The 12,618-nt window shown below is 54.2% G+C and overlaps 4 protein-coding genes across 4 annotated transcripts; 2 read left to right on the top strand and 2 right to left on the bottom strand.

Moving 5' to 3' along the window:
• Nucleotides 1-233: 233 nt before the first annotated feature.
• Nucleotides 234-1,649, bottom strand: COCSADRAFT_36566 (uncharacterized protein). The gene is made up of 7 exons (XM_007701006.1): nt 1,370-1,649; nt 1,269-1,322; nt 1,091-1,186; nt 862-1,041; nt 767-811; nt 615-717; nt 234-560 (listed from the first exon to the last, which is right to left on the bottom strand). Exons 1-7 carry the CDS (start codon nt 1,397-1,399, stop codon nt 451-453), a joined length of 618 nt encoding a protein of 205 aa, XP_007699196.1. The 5' UTR covers nt 1,400-1,649; the 3' UTR covers nt 234-450.
• Nucleotides 1,650-2,847: 1,198 nt separating this feature from the next.
• On the top strand, nt 2,848-6,447 carry COCSADRAFT_141952 (uncharacterized protein). The gene is made up of 3 exons (XM_007701505.1): nt 2,848-3,134; nt 3,203-4,990; nt 5,044-6,447. The coding sequence occupies exons 1-3, from the start codon at nt 3,014-3,016 to the stop codon at nt 6,132-6,134; spliced, it is 3,000 nt and encodes a 999-aa protein (XP_007699695.1). The 5' UTR covers nt 2,848-3,013; the 3' UTR covers nt 6,135-6,447.
• Nucleotides 6,419-10,269, bottom strand: COCSADRAFT_36564 (uncharacterized protein). The gene is made up of 4 exons (XM_007701005.1): nt 9,936-10,269; nt 8,926-9,878; nt 7,334-8,851; nt 6,419-7,274 (listed from the first exon to the last, which is right to left on the bottom strand). Exons 1-4 carry the CDS (start codon nt 10,017-10,019, stop codon nt 6,545-6,547), a joined length of 3,285 nt encoding a protein of 1,094 aa, XP_007699195.1. The 5' UTR covers nt 10,020-10,269; the 3' UTR covers nt 6,419-6,544.
• Nucleotides 10,270-10,651: 382 nt separating this feature from the next.
• COCSADRAFT_36563 (uncharacterized protein) lies at nt 10,652-12,495 on the top strand. Its single transcript, XM_007701004.1, has 2 exons — nt 10,652-11,055; nt 11,106-12,495. Exons 1-2 carry the CDS (start codon nt 10,705-10,707, stop codon nt 12,111-12,113), a joined length of 1,359 nt encoding a protein of 452 aa, XP_007699194.1. The 5' UTR covers nt 10,652-10,704; the 3' UTR covers nt 12,114-12,495.
• Nucleotides 12,496-12,618: the final 123 nt, after the last annotated feature.

The raw sequence follows: 12,618 nt of genomic DNA, 5'->3' as shown, positions 1-12,618 counted from the left end.
GGAGGTGGGCAGGTGAAGTTGCACGGAGTGCTTCGGAGGGACACGCGGACAGATGCGAAGTATTGCGTCCATTCGGGGGTTTCATTAGCCTTCTTGTCTCAGGTGGGCGTGGTCACGGCCCGCTACAGCCACCTACGGTTGGTGTGGCTTGCCGACGCCGATGCGGCTATTCGGCCCAAGTCACGCGGTCGTGCTTTTCTATCAACTGTCGACATCACCTGCAATGCTTGTATAGCCGAGGTATTTGTATTGTGTATTTAGTATATGCAGCTACATAGACTCGCAAACGATGAAATCCGTCAAAAAGAATACGTTGCAGAAAATGCTTCTGCCGCAAAAAGTATGCCAAAACACCAGACGCCATATCAACTCCACATGCAAGGCGGCGTTTCGGCATAAACATATCCACTAATCTTGTTATCGGCCATGCCCGTTCTTTCAACGTGTGCACTAGCATGCGCAACCACCCTCATTTCCCTTGAGGTCAATCGGGATCGTCTCGGGGAAGTCGTTGCTGAAATCGCCGACATCTTCTTGCGCCAAGGCTTGTCGTGCAATGACTACGCAAGTCAGCTACTAGAAACAGAATTTTGGAAAAAAGAGATTCTAAGTACCTTCAAAAGCTTGTTCGACGTTAATGGCCTCCTTGGCGCTCGTCTCGAAATAAGGAATGCCGCCCTTTGATTGGCAAAAGGCCATGGCGCGCTTGGACGAAATCTATTTCTATCAGACCAGTTCACTGATAGTGGGCACAGTGCGCACTCACCATGCGTTTGCTTTCTTCCACATCAATCTTGTTGCCAATGACAACCTGCGTTGGTCAGTAACTGCCCTGTTGTTGTATCGTGCATGTCCACCTACGAATGGAAAGCTCTCTGGGTCCATGGGGCTAGCCTGGACAAGAAACTCATCCCTCCAGCTGTCGAGGGTGTCGAAACTCTTGGAATTGTTCACGTCGTATACGAGCACGCAGCAGTCGGCGCCACGGTAAAAGGCAACGCCCAGCGATTGGAAGCGCTCCTGGCCGGCCGTGTCCCAGAGCTTGGTTCCATTAGTCTCTTGTTCATTGGTACAGCGAGTGCATACGCACCTGCATGGTGACGAGCCTGTCGTCAACGAGGACTTCCTTGGTCAGAAAATCGGCCCCGATGGTTGCTTTGTAGCTTGCGCTGAACTTCTTGTTGACCTGGTCACTTTGTATAAGCACTGCGATGAGGATTTGGGCAGCCACCTTGTCGGTTGAGAGTCGGACTGGAAGAGGTTCGTACATATTGGTTCATCAAGCTCGTTTTGCCGACCCCGCTGTCTCCGAGGATGATGACCTGGGCGCATTAGCAGTAGTCTGATATATTCTGAGAAGCTCCAGTACCTTGAGAAGGACCTTCTTTCTTGAAGCCATGGTGAAAAGGGTATGTGGAGCGTGTGAAGACTAGGAAGCGCGCAATTGACTCAAGGCGCGAAGCTCAGTAGTCTGCGACGTCACGTCGAGTCTGGATGCGGGGTTATGTCACGAGAAGATCGATGGTCGCTGACGGGTTGTACAGCTCTGGGAGATGTCGTCTCGAGGAACTGAGGAAGGGAGATGGGGTTTGGGGCGCAGGTACGGTGAGCAAGTGCACAGCTATGGTGCCAACAATGGATGATGGTTGATGTCAAGGCTGTGCACGAGCCTCACGCTAGCTGTCTGCCCCATCATTTGATAACATCTGAGCTTGGTCCAGCCGCGCGTGCACATGACCATGCATTCACCCCTGCTTCCTAGTACGGATGTGTAGTGTAAACAACGATACGCGTTGCTGATAGGCATTGGAGTATTATTCGTCTCATATACCAAAATCATGTGTTTGCAAATTGTTGGGTGTTTTGTCGTGTTTTCGATATCACTGCATTTTTACTCTCTGAATCTCCCAGTCAGAATCTTTTCTCAATTCAATGCCAGCGTGTGTATTGAATTTTGCAGTCCGGAGCTATATTTAGTGATAGCAATCGAAGTTGTAACCTCTGAAAGATTAGTTCACAGAAACGTGGTTTATTAGTGCTAAACGTCTCGATTTTGAGGCTTGCAGCTTCGGTAATCAATGGTAGGAGAGGGATGCCAATCCTATGGTTTCCCATGGCTTGGTGAAGACTCGATAAGGTTTTATCGCGTGTACCGTGCTGACCCGGCCCGGTGTCACTAATAGTACTTATTTTTGTTGTTCGGAGATTCCTAATTCGTCGGGGTAGGGATGGTCTTTGCCCGAATGCCGAGGCGCAATAAGTATCATGTACAGTAACTGCATATGCATAGAAGAAGTTCCCAGGCGGGGCAATCGGCATGTTGTAACTAGTGTGTGTATGTATGTATGTATGTAGTATTGCCGGTGGAGAGCCGCCAGGAGAAGACAATTGAGTATAAAGAGAGGGCATTTGTACACTACCACCGGGACAGTACACGAGGGCGTCACATGGGATGAGCAGCAGATGCTTGCCATGGCAGCAGTACAATGGCTTTGTAGGTATAGGCGCACCCCCCCCCCCCCGGGCGGTGAGGGCTGGACTGGATTGCAGGTCAAAGACGGTTCTGTGGGATTGGCCGAGTGTTCAGCGCCAGGCCTGATGTGGTTGCCAACCCCCCGCGCTCGTGACTGGGGCGGGCGGGCGGCTCCCAATCCAGTGGGAGGCCGTATGTTGGTGCGGGCGTGTATGGATGGGGTGAATAGAAAGATGCATGCACGCATGTACGTACAGTCAGCCACTGCGCACAACTTTCACATACACACACAGATTCTTCACTGTCCAAGACGACGCTCCTATCGGCGTTACTACTGCTACTACCGTGTGCCCACCCATACCCCGCATACCCAAGGCCAGGCCCATGCAGGTACCCATGCGGAGCCATTGACCAGCCACAGCCACAGCCACAGCCATAGCCCAGCCCTCAACAGCCCCAGCCTGCCAGCGCCGGCCACTCCTCTCAGCCGTCGCAAGCCGACCGAACGACTGTCTGGTCCAGTCCAGTCCACCACCAAATATGTCCACGACTGCCTCCAACACATCCCCACCAGCTCGCTCCCAGACTGCCTCTGCCACGGCCCAGCACACTCGCACCTACCAGGCCTGCATCCCCTGCCGCCGCCGCAAGGTCCGCTGCGGTATGTCCTCACCACCACCCGACCGCCTGCGCACTGCTGCTTGCTGATACTGCCCTCGCGGCCTCTAGATCTCGGCCCCGTCGACAATCCCCACGACCCGCCCTGTGTGCGCTGCCGCCGCGAGAGCAAGGAGTGCTTCTTCTCTGCCACGCGCCGCAAGAGAAAGACCGACGACGGCGAGGAATATGACGAAGCCGACGACTACGAGATCCGCAATGCCCGCAAGCGTCAGCGCTCCGATGGCCTGCAGGAACCCCTCACAATCACCACGACCAACTCAACCGCCTACATCTCCCAGCCCTTGACCCCCGGCGGCTCCATCGGTCGCTACGAGCCTCTGCGCCGCCCAAACACTTCCGCCGGCCAGTCGTCGCAGCACAATGAAGAAGAAGACCAAAAGGTCAACAACGAGACCCTAGCCACGCTGCAGGCTGGCGAGGTCTACAGCGGACATGACGCCCTCAACCTGCTCTTCGAGGCTGCCGGCATGAACGCCCACCACCGCACTGGAAGCAGCTCCAGCCTCCAGCGCCCCAACCTCGGCAGCACCCCAGGCTCCCAAACAAACTTCGCCAGCCCCCGCCCCAACCTGTCACATGCCCGCACAAATTCGCGCCCTACCGTTGAGCCCTCAGTCGACCCTGCTATCCAGCAGCCCTTGTTGCCGGATCCCCCCAACGAAGCCGCTTTTGCAGATGCAGTGCGCGCCTGGTCCAAGTTCCGCTTTGTTCGCGCCGGCTGGCTCACCGCAAAGGAAGCCATTGCTTATATTGACTACTTCTACGCCTTTCTATCCCCCCTCACTCCCATTGTCGTGCCAGACTACCGCGACCATGCCTTCCACGCAAAGCTGCTTAAAGAGGAGCCCATGCTTGTCATTACCCTCCTGACAATATCGGCTCGCTATTCACAACCCAGCGGATCCAGCGGTGTTGGCGCCACATCTAGGTCGTATCTCATCCACGAGAAGCTATGGAAGTACCTGCAGGGCATGATAGATCGCATGGTCTTTGGCCAGGAGCAGTTTGGTGGCGGATTCTGCGGCGCCGGACAACAGCCTGGATCCGACGTGAACCCTCTGTCGCGCAAGGGTCTTCGAACACTGGGCACCGTCGAGAGCCTGATGCTGCTCACAGAATGGCACCCGCGCGCCCTTCATTTTCCGCCCGGTGATGATGATGATGAGCTTGTTCTGCCCGACGATCCATACGAATCAGGCCCCAAAGCCGACATGTACAAAGAGGTGGGCGACAAGCGCATCGACAGCTGGCTCGAGCCGTGCTGGCGTAGCGATCGCATGTGCTGGATGCTGCTCGGTAATGCCATGACGCTTGCCTTTGAGATTGGTGTCTTTGACGATACCAACGAGACTGAGTTCGAAGAAGCCAACCAGCACTTGTCACACGCCACAGTCAAGGCCTATTACCGTCGGAAAAACCATTTGCGTGATCTCTTGATTATATATGTCACGCAGACTAGCGGTAGATTAGGCCTTACGTCCATGCTTCCCAAGATTGACCGTGACGAAAGCCTCACCGGCGCTCCTTCACCACTAGAGCTATACAAGGACCGCATCAGTCGCATCAAAGCCCCTCCAGCTCAATTTGGCATGCGCTCAGACGGACAGCGTCTTCCTCTCGAGTCCATCGCCACCCAGGAGCGCCATGCTATTCAGGATCTCGTACTTGACTTTTGGCAACGCATTGCCAAGATTATGGAAATGGGTAACCTCAAGTTGTTTTCAAACCGGCGCAAGACGCGCGAGCTGCTCAAGACGGGCACGTACGAAGAGATGCTCAAGTTCTTCCAAGGGCCTCTGGCGGAGTGGAGGAAATGCTTTGATCGAGCGCCTCAAGGTATGTGCTGTTTGGCTAGTGCGCTTGATTACCCTGTGTCTGACTTGTGATAGTGCCTACTCAGCTCCGACATGTTCTCATCATTGAGTTCGAGTATACACGCGTCTACCTCAACTCGCTAGCCTTACAAGCAGTTGTGGAACGCTGTACACACAACACTCCACTTCAAACACATGCACAGCCCAACGGCGTCAATGGCCGTGCTCCCAACGGTAATGAGGATGGTGGGGCGATACCATTTAGCACGCTGGTCAAGTGGTATGCCAACGACCGCCACTACATCAACGAAGTCATCGATGCGTCCCGCAACGTGCTCAAAGTTGTCGTTGATGGCCTCCATCCAGGTGGCTATCTGCGACATGCGCCTGTGCGCACCTTTTTCCGTATTGTCAGTGTAGCCATCATTCTGCTCAAGACATTTGCACTGGGTGCAACAGAGGAGGACGTTGCCGTTAGCTTGGGTCTTCTCAGCAGTTCTGTCGACGCATTACGAACAAGCATCGTAGACGACGTGCATGTCGGTAACCGCTTTGCCGACCTAGTCGAGACACTGACCCATCGTATCCGTTCTCGGTTCGTGCGCCTTACAGCCAACGGGTCATCTGGCATTTCCCGAGCCGGCAGCAAGAGTCCGGTCCAAGCACCAATGATGCCTCCACCGTCTGCGCTCAACAACACCAACCACCTTGCACCACCATACATGGGATCTCAGCAAACGGGTTTCTCAGGATCTGGCACCAGCGTTCCTGGATCACCCAGTATAGGACTGAGTACAAGCGGGCGGGCGACTCCACTCTGGGGCATCTCATCCGAACCATACGATCCAAACTCGAACAGTATATCCATCATGCCCCCACCCGGCAACTACACCAACTTCTCTGCAAATACCAACGGCAACAATCACAGCAACAGCAATGGCTCAAACTCGAATGGAACCAATGGTACGCAATGGAGCCAGTGGGCAAATAACGGTGGTGGTGGCTGGGGTACCGGCCATGACCAAGACTGGCTTGCCTTACCCCTAGACCCACTGCTGGACCAGTGGGGTGCAGAGATTAACCAGACGGCCATGGGACCGGACATTGGAGGCATGGACATGTTGGATATTTTGTTGAATATGGGGGGTCCGCCTGGTAGTGCATAAACTTATACGTGGGTTCTTGTTTATTTATTTGTTGAGAGGTTTGGGTCATTTCTGGATAATGTCAGGTTGATTAGCAGGGGGGTTCCTTATTGTTTTTTTTTGCATGAATCACGATACGTATGAAAAGGGAAGAAAGAGGGATAAGAAGGTCAAAGGTAATGGCAATCGGGATAAGGGCAGTTTTGATGATGAAGGGGAAAAGCATAGGTTTATCGATTTTTGCCAAATTCTAGTATATCCTGCTGTTCTCTTTTGAAAAAAAAAACAGAGAACAAGATAAAACATCTCGGAAAGAAATTTTTGATGGAATAAAAAAATTCTCATTACATCATTCACAATGATACGTCCCATTTTCCCATTGTATATTTTGTTTTAACTTTTCCATACCCCAGACCAACGCACACACACACTTACCGCTTAAGCGTCTTCTGCTTCTCCGCATCAACCACAACCTTCTCGCCCGCAACACGGAGTCCCTTGCGCTTCCTTACCTTATCCACATACCTCTTTGCCACATTCTCGCGGTCAGCCAACTCACCCAAATCTTCAAGTTCATCTTCCGTAAAAGGGACCCAGAAGGGATCTTCGTCGAGCATCTCGAAACCCGCAAAGCGGAGCTGCGGGGACGCCGAGCCCGAACTCCTCTTGCGGATCTCGTCGCTGAAACCAAAGGATTCGGCAACAGGGAGGAGCGCGTTGATGGTGAATGTTTGGGATCCCGTTGTGGACGCGGAGGAAGTGGATGATAGGGTTTCGCTGAGAATAGTGCCGCGGCGACGAGTCAGGACAGCGTAGACACGACCCAGGACATCGGTCGAGGCTTGGATTTCGCAGCTGTACATTGCGAGGAGCATGCGGGGAGACCAATCGAGGAAGCCCTGGTGGATGGATGAGCGCACGGCTTTGATGACTTCGCCCGTTAGGCGGCCGCGGTCTTGCTGTGCGCCTTCGTCTTCGCCCAGGTTCAGTGTCACGGATTCTAAGAAGATGGCGATGCCTTGCACGGGCTCCGCGCAACAGGGGCCTTGGGCTGTGGCTAGCTGGAAAGCGTAGGCAATGGTTGAGGAAAAGGTGCGTGGGGATATTGTGCGGTCTGATGGCTCTTCTGCGTCTGGGTTGGGAGACGATGAATCGCGTAGTCTAGGATGTTTGTTAGCATCTTAAAAAAAACAGTAACCAGGATAACATCACAAACTTACGCCTTTCCGCAGATGCTATCTGGGGTTGCATCCACGAGAATATTGGGGCCTATTCTCCGAGGCCCAAACGCAGTAATCTTCTCAATCACATCAGTCCACACTTCCTTTTGACCCTTTGCTTCAGCAAAAGCTTCTTTGAGCTGCTTCTTGAACTCCTCCAAGCTGAGACTCTGTCCTATCTCGCGTTTCTCCGCTTCTTGGATGCCGTCGTCTTCAGTTCCATGCTCCTGATGTTCTGCATTTCCGCCTTCGTCTTCTGCTCGTCGGTCCGAGTATAATTTCTTGATAGCGCCGGCGTTCTTTCCCAAGAAATCGGTGACACTGGCTGGCAGTGGACATACCCGTAGACGTACTGACACCTGCTTGCTTGCTGTCTCACCAATGACAGTGCCTCTGGGTAGATTGGGGTCCTTTGGCGGATTCATCTCGGCCGCCGCGATAATGGACTCTCGGTAAGGTACGATGGGCTCGCCAGCCTGTATCTCGCACTTGGCGAATCGTTCTTTCAAATCCTTCAAACATCTCTCCAAATGCAGTTCTCCCGCAGTGAGAATCACGTGCTCCCCACTGGGCAGTTGCTCGTATTCTGCGCACGGGTCGCTCTGAACGAGGAGTTTCAAGCCTCTGATCATCTTGTCCAAATCATAGGGGTTCTCAGGCTCGAGGGCAACACGGACGATTGGCTCACTGCCCATTTGGACACCAGCCAGATTGACAGCTCCGGGCAATTGTGAACACAACGTACCTGACTTGAGTATATGTCCTTCGAGTCCACCAATTCCAAAGACGACGCCCGCAGGTACCGAGGTCAAGGGCTCCAAGCCGCGGCCCATCATGAGGTATAAAGCCGTGATCTTGACCTTTTGTGGTTCCGGTGCAGCGTGTGGGTTTGCGGGAGTGAACTTTGGACCGAGAACGTATACTTCATCGCCCACGTTGAGAGATCCCGAAAAGATACGCGAGAAACCGATTAGGTGTTCTGCCTCTTCCTCAGCTGCCGGAGCTTCCTCTACCGGAGTCTCAGTTTCTTCAATGGTTGAAGAGCCCAGAGCATCGGTGACACTGCCAACATCTGGATCTTGGTTATTGGCGATTGCTTGCTGGCGGGCAATCTCGGCCCTCTTCTTTCTCCCCAACTCTCTTGCCTCTTCGGCGGTCAGGGCGCCAGTTCTTCGCTTGTTCTGGGGCAGCTCGCTCGAAGGTACCGAGATCATTTTGCTAACGTAGGCTACGACAGGGGCATCTGCTGATGTTTTGAAATTGGTCATTGCATCTCGTACTTGTGGATCAACGTAATCGGCGCCGGGTGAGGTGTCAATAATTTCAGGCATGCGTTCGAATTGCGCTTTGGACGGGGGAGGTAGGTATTCTGTCACCGATACTAAGAGAGCGGTTGAGAGCGGAAGCCAGGCTGCGAAAAGCGCCATTAAGAGAGTCCTGGGGTCGCGGGAGCGCATAACGTGGGCAGGGAGGTTGAGGTTGAGCGACTTGGTAATCTTCTCGACCATGGTAGCATCTCTGTAATAAAAGGCATAAGTATATTGCTAAGATACATGTGGAAAGTATCACACAAGGAAAGGAAATCCACGCACCCCTTCCCATTGTTACCTCCTGTAGTGGCCTCGTATACGGCCCAGATGTTGTCCAAGACGAGTTGGACAAACATGGGCTTGAGGTGTCGGCCCTTGAGATGTTTTGAGCTAAGGACACGCTTGGTCTTGGGGTCGAGGTAGAAGTCGCCCCAGAGGACTTTTTCGAGAATGGAGCGCTTGATGCCCAGCTTCTTCTCGTACAGGCTTGCAAATTGTCTCACAGTGAAAGCCCAGCCGTCAATGGCACTGCCGAAGATGACGTTGTTTTTTTCTGGGGCAAAGTAAATGTCTTCGTCGTCTTTTTCCTCGTACTCGGCGGGGGTACTGGTCATGTCAATGCTGTCACCGTTTTCTAGCACAGATGGAGATCGCGTGTCAGTCTTGTCAGCAGCAGCGGCAGCGGCATTGAGGCGCTCTTCCATTTTCTCGCGCCACCGGAGGTCATCCTCCATGCGCTCGCCTTGGTAGAAGCTACCCATCACGGCGTTTACCTGTTCAAGCAGTTTACTCAAGTGCGTATGTGCTTCGGCAGGGCTCATTTTGAGTTCTGTGATTAGCCTATCCATCTTGTTGATAACGAGCAGAGGCTTAAGCTTCTCTATCCATGTCTGTCGCAGGACGGTGACAGTCTGGCTGCAGACGCCCTCGACAGCATCTACGAGCACGACGGCGCCATCGCAGAGGCGGGATGCTGTAGATACCTCGTAGCTAAAGTCTATGTGCCCGGGGGAGTCTATGAGGTTGATGAGGAATTCCTTGTGCTCGGGGGTGGCGTCGGGGGCGGAGCGACGCAACGAGGAAAAGAAGAGGGAGATGGCCGACGACTCCATGGTGATGCCGCGCAGCTGCTCATCGGGCCTCGAGTCGAGGTAGCGGATCTTGCCGGCGAGCTTGGGGGAGATGATGCCATTGGTGGCGATGAGGGCGTCGGTGAGGGACGTCTTGCCATGGTCCTACGTGGGCGTGTTTAGTGGACGGAGGTGAATGAGGCTGAGCGAGGGGCGACGTACGACGTGGGCCAGGATGCAGATGTTCCTGATGCCGTCAGCAGCCTGCTGCAGGGCGACGAGCTTTTGACTGGCAACGACAGGCATCCTGGCGGTTGCGAGTGTTTCAGTCGTGATGCAGCGAGGGCGCGCGTGCAGTGGTCAGATTGGAGGGGAGGGGAGCCTGCGGGCGCTCGTCAGGCTGCGAGGGCGCTGTGTGGGTATCCGAGGGCGCGTGGACGGGGTGAGTGAAACAATCAGGATGTGGAGCTGCAGTAACAGCTGGTCTCGACGTATGTATGTGCATGTAGTCTCGACAGCATCACCATATCTATCGTCGCCATCATCCCGCGTCAGGATGGCTCACTTTTTTTGTGGAGGGGCGGCAGCGGCAGCCAAGCAGAGGTGTATGCACCAAGACGTCAGCGAGCCCACTATAGTTCCTAAGTAGTAATGTAGTCTGTCCAAAATGTATATCCACAAAAATAATACACGTGCAGACATAGAACATGCCTCCCCGTGCTCTGCGCCATGTCTCCCCCAGCCATGTATGTATGTATGTATACACCTGTACATAGACATTCGTTGGTGTGACTTTGGTTGGGCCGGTCATCTGGCCGGCAGTGGTTGTCGCGGCCAGTGATGGGCTTGGTAGGTAGCGCGGGCCCGCCCATGGCCCTGCATCGCCCCTGTCCCTGTCCTTCGCGTATGTGCTATGTATGTTCCATCTCTCTCACTCTCACCCCCCAATAACACTCGGAATATACTCGACTCCCTCGACCTCCGCTCCTCCATGCCCCGTCCCATACACATACACACGTATACACACACATACAAACACACACACAAACACGCATACGCACACGTACAAACCCTCGCTCCTGCACTTGACTGCATCCAGCCCGCCGCCCGTGAATGTAACTCCCACACCCCCGACATGGCAGCCACACTGGACAACCACCCACCCACACACCCGCCAGAAATGCGCCCTACCGCCATGACCCTCGACACGCCTGGCATGCCCAACTCCAAGACGATCAACACCACCGTCGACCTCATGTCGCCCGTCAACCAGAACGGCTGCTTCGAGTTTGACCGCATCATCAAGGCCGGCACTGTGGTGAAGCGCACGCGCAAGACAAAGGCACGCCCATGGCCACTGGTGCCCCAGACGTCTGCTAACTCGCCTTGTAGTCATGGAAGCCCGTCTACCTTGTCCTGCGCCCAAACTGCCTCTCCATCTACAAGGACAAGGACGAGACCAAGCTGCGCCATCAGATCAACCTCGCCGAGATCACCGCCGTCGCCCGCCAGCGAGACTCGAAGAAGAAGATGGACCACGTCTTTGGCATCTTCTCCCCTGCCCGCAACTACCACCTCGGCGCCTCGACAGACAAGGCCGCCCAGGAATGGGTCCACCTCATCCGCACAGAGGCTCGCATTGGCGTCGAGGATGAGGCCGACATGGCCGTCCTGAGCCCAGCTCCTGACAAGGTCACTTTTGCTGCTTCTGCCTCGGCCAATCGGGAAAATGTCGTCTCTAGCTCCTCCGAGACTGAACCGCGACCCTCGAGTTCCATGGTGCCTGAGCACATGCACAGCGCCCGCCGACCCTCGCAGGCTCTCAACTACTCGGGCGGCGAGTATGGCTCCATCTCCGACTTTGACTTTTCCGACACAAATCAGGCCTCGTCCAACCCGCTGCCCCGACAGATCACACAGGATAAGCGCAGTCTCAGCCAGCACAGCAATATTGGCGCCACACCCGGCGACGAGCGCGTCGTCTACCACGGCTGGCTGTACATCCTCAAGTCAAAGGGCGGCGTGCGCCAATGGAAAAAGATCTGGGTCGTCCTCCGTCCAAAATGCCTTGCCTTTTACAAGAACGACGGGGAATACTCTGCCACGCACATCATACCTTTTACAAGCATCATCGACGCCGTCGACATTGACCCCCTCTCGCGCAGCAAGCAACACTGCATGCAAGTCATATGCGAGGAGAAGAACTACAAGTTCTGTGCATCCGACGACGATTCGCTCGCAAGGTGGCTCGGAGCATTCAAAAGCCTGCTTGTTAAAAAGGATGCGCAGCAGATGCGCATGCCCCCGTCAGCCACCAACTCGGCAAACACACAACCGCCACCTGTGCCAGCATCCATACCACAACCTGCAACTGCCACTGCCACTGCCACTGCCGCGTGACCACCGCCCCACCCCTTCTTCACCACTGACCCCTCCTTGAAGATACAGGCACAATGTACATATGCTGGCACCGTCCATAACCGCTAATAGCGACAGCACTTCTGCACCATCTCCTCGACCAAAACGATACCATCATGATTTACGATCGCAACCGTTAGCACCGCTGCCTAGATGGCGCGCTCCGTTCGATACTAGTTGGATAACCCCCTCTGCTTGATACTGCACATCACAGCACGTCTCAGTCTCTCTCACATACACATCTTTTGTTTCCTTTTGTCCTTGTAGTAAGCTTGTGCAAATATATCGCTGTACACTAGTAGTGTTTTTGTAATATCCAACACGCCCTTGAGCTGGGCTTGAATCTTATTCCTTTGTTAGGTCATCAGTCGCTTTGTTGTGAATTCAGTTGATGATGGTATCGAATTCTATGTTGTTACTTTAATAGTCCATGTTTAGTTGTCGTTGTTCATATGATCCCTGGCTTGGCATCTCCGTCTGCATCGGG

This window comes from Bipolaris sorokiniana, assembly GCF_000338995.1.
Source record: "Bipolaris sorokiniana ND90Pr unplaced genomic scaffold COCSAscaffold_6, whole genome shotgun sequence".
Taxonomy (NCBI): Eukaryota; Fungi; Ascomycota; class Dothideomycetes; order Pleosporales; family Pleosporaceae; genus Bipolaris; species Bipolaris sorokiniana.
This window is presented reverse-complemented; position numbering and strand designations above follow the sequence as displayed.

Bases quoted from the DNA above. Each gene is read 5' to 3' on its own strand.
- COCSADRAFT_36566 (XM_007701006.1), bottom strand. From the start codon at position 1,399: ATGGCTTCAAGAAAGAAGGTCCTTCTCAAG. The intron at 718-766 runs GTGAGTGCGCAC...TGATAGAAATAG, and splicing joins TGGAAGAAAGCAAACGCATG to ATTTCGTCCAAGCGCGCCAT. The intron at 561-614 runs GTACTTAGAATC...TGACTTGCGTAG, and splicing joins CGTCGAACAAGCTTTTGAAG to TCATTGCACGACAAGCCTTG.
- COCSADRAFT_141952 (XM_007701505.1), top strand. From the start codon at position 3,014: ATGTCCACGACTGCCTCCAACACATCCCCACCAGCTCGCTCCCAGACT. The intron at 3,135-3,202 runs GTATGTCCTCAC...CGCGGCCTCTAG, and splicing joins CCGCCGCAAGGTCCGCTGCG to ATCTCGGCCCCGTCGACAAT. The intron at 4,991-5,043 runs GTATGTGCTGTT...GACTTGTGATAG, and splicing joins CTTTGATCGAGCGCCTCAAG to TGCCTACTCAGCTCCGACAT.
- COCSADRAFT_36563 (XM_007701004.1), top strand. From the start codon at position 10,705: ATGCCCCGTCCCATACACATACACACGTATACACACACATACAAACAC. The intron at 11,056-11,105 runs GCACGCCCATGG...CTCGCCTTGTAG, and splicing joins AGCGCACGCGCAAGACAAAG to TCATGGAAGCCCGTCTACCT.
- COCSADRAFT_36564 (XM_007701005.1), bottom strand. From the start codon at position 10,019: ATGCCTGTCGTTGCCAGTCAAAAGCTCGTCGCCCTGCAGCAGGCTGCT. The intron at 9,879-9,935 runs GTACGTCGCCCC...ACGCCCACGTAG, and splicing joins TCTGCATCCTGGCCCACGTC to GACCATGGCAAGACGTCCCT. The intron at 8,852-8,925 runs GTGCGTGGATTT...CTTTTATTACAG, and splicing joins GGAGGTAACAATGGGAAGGG to AGATGCTACCATGGTCGAGA.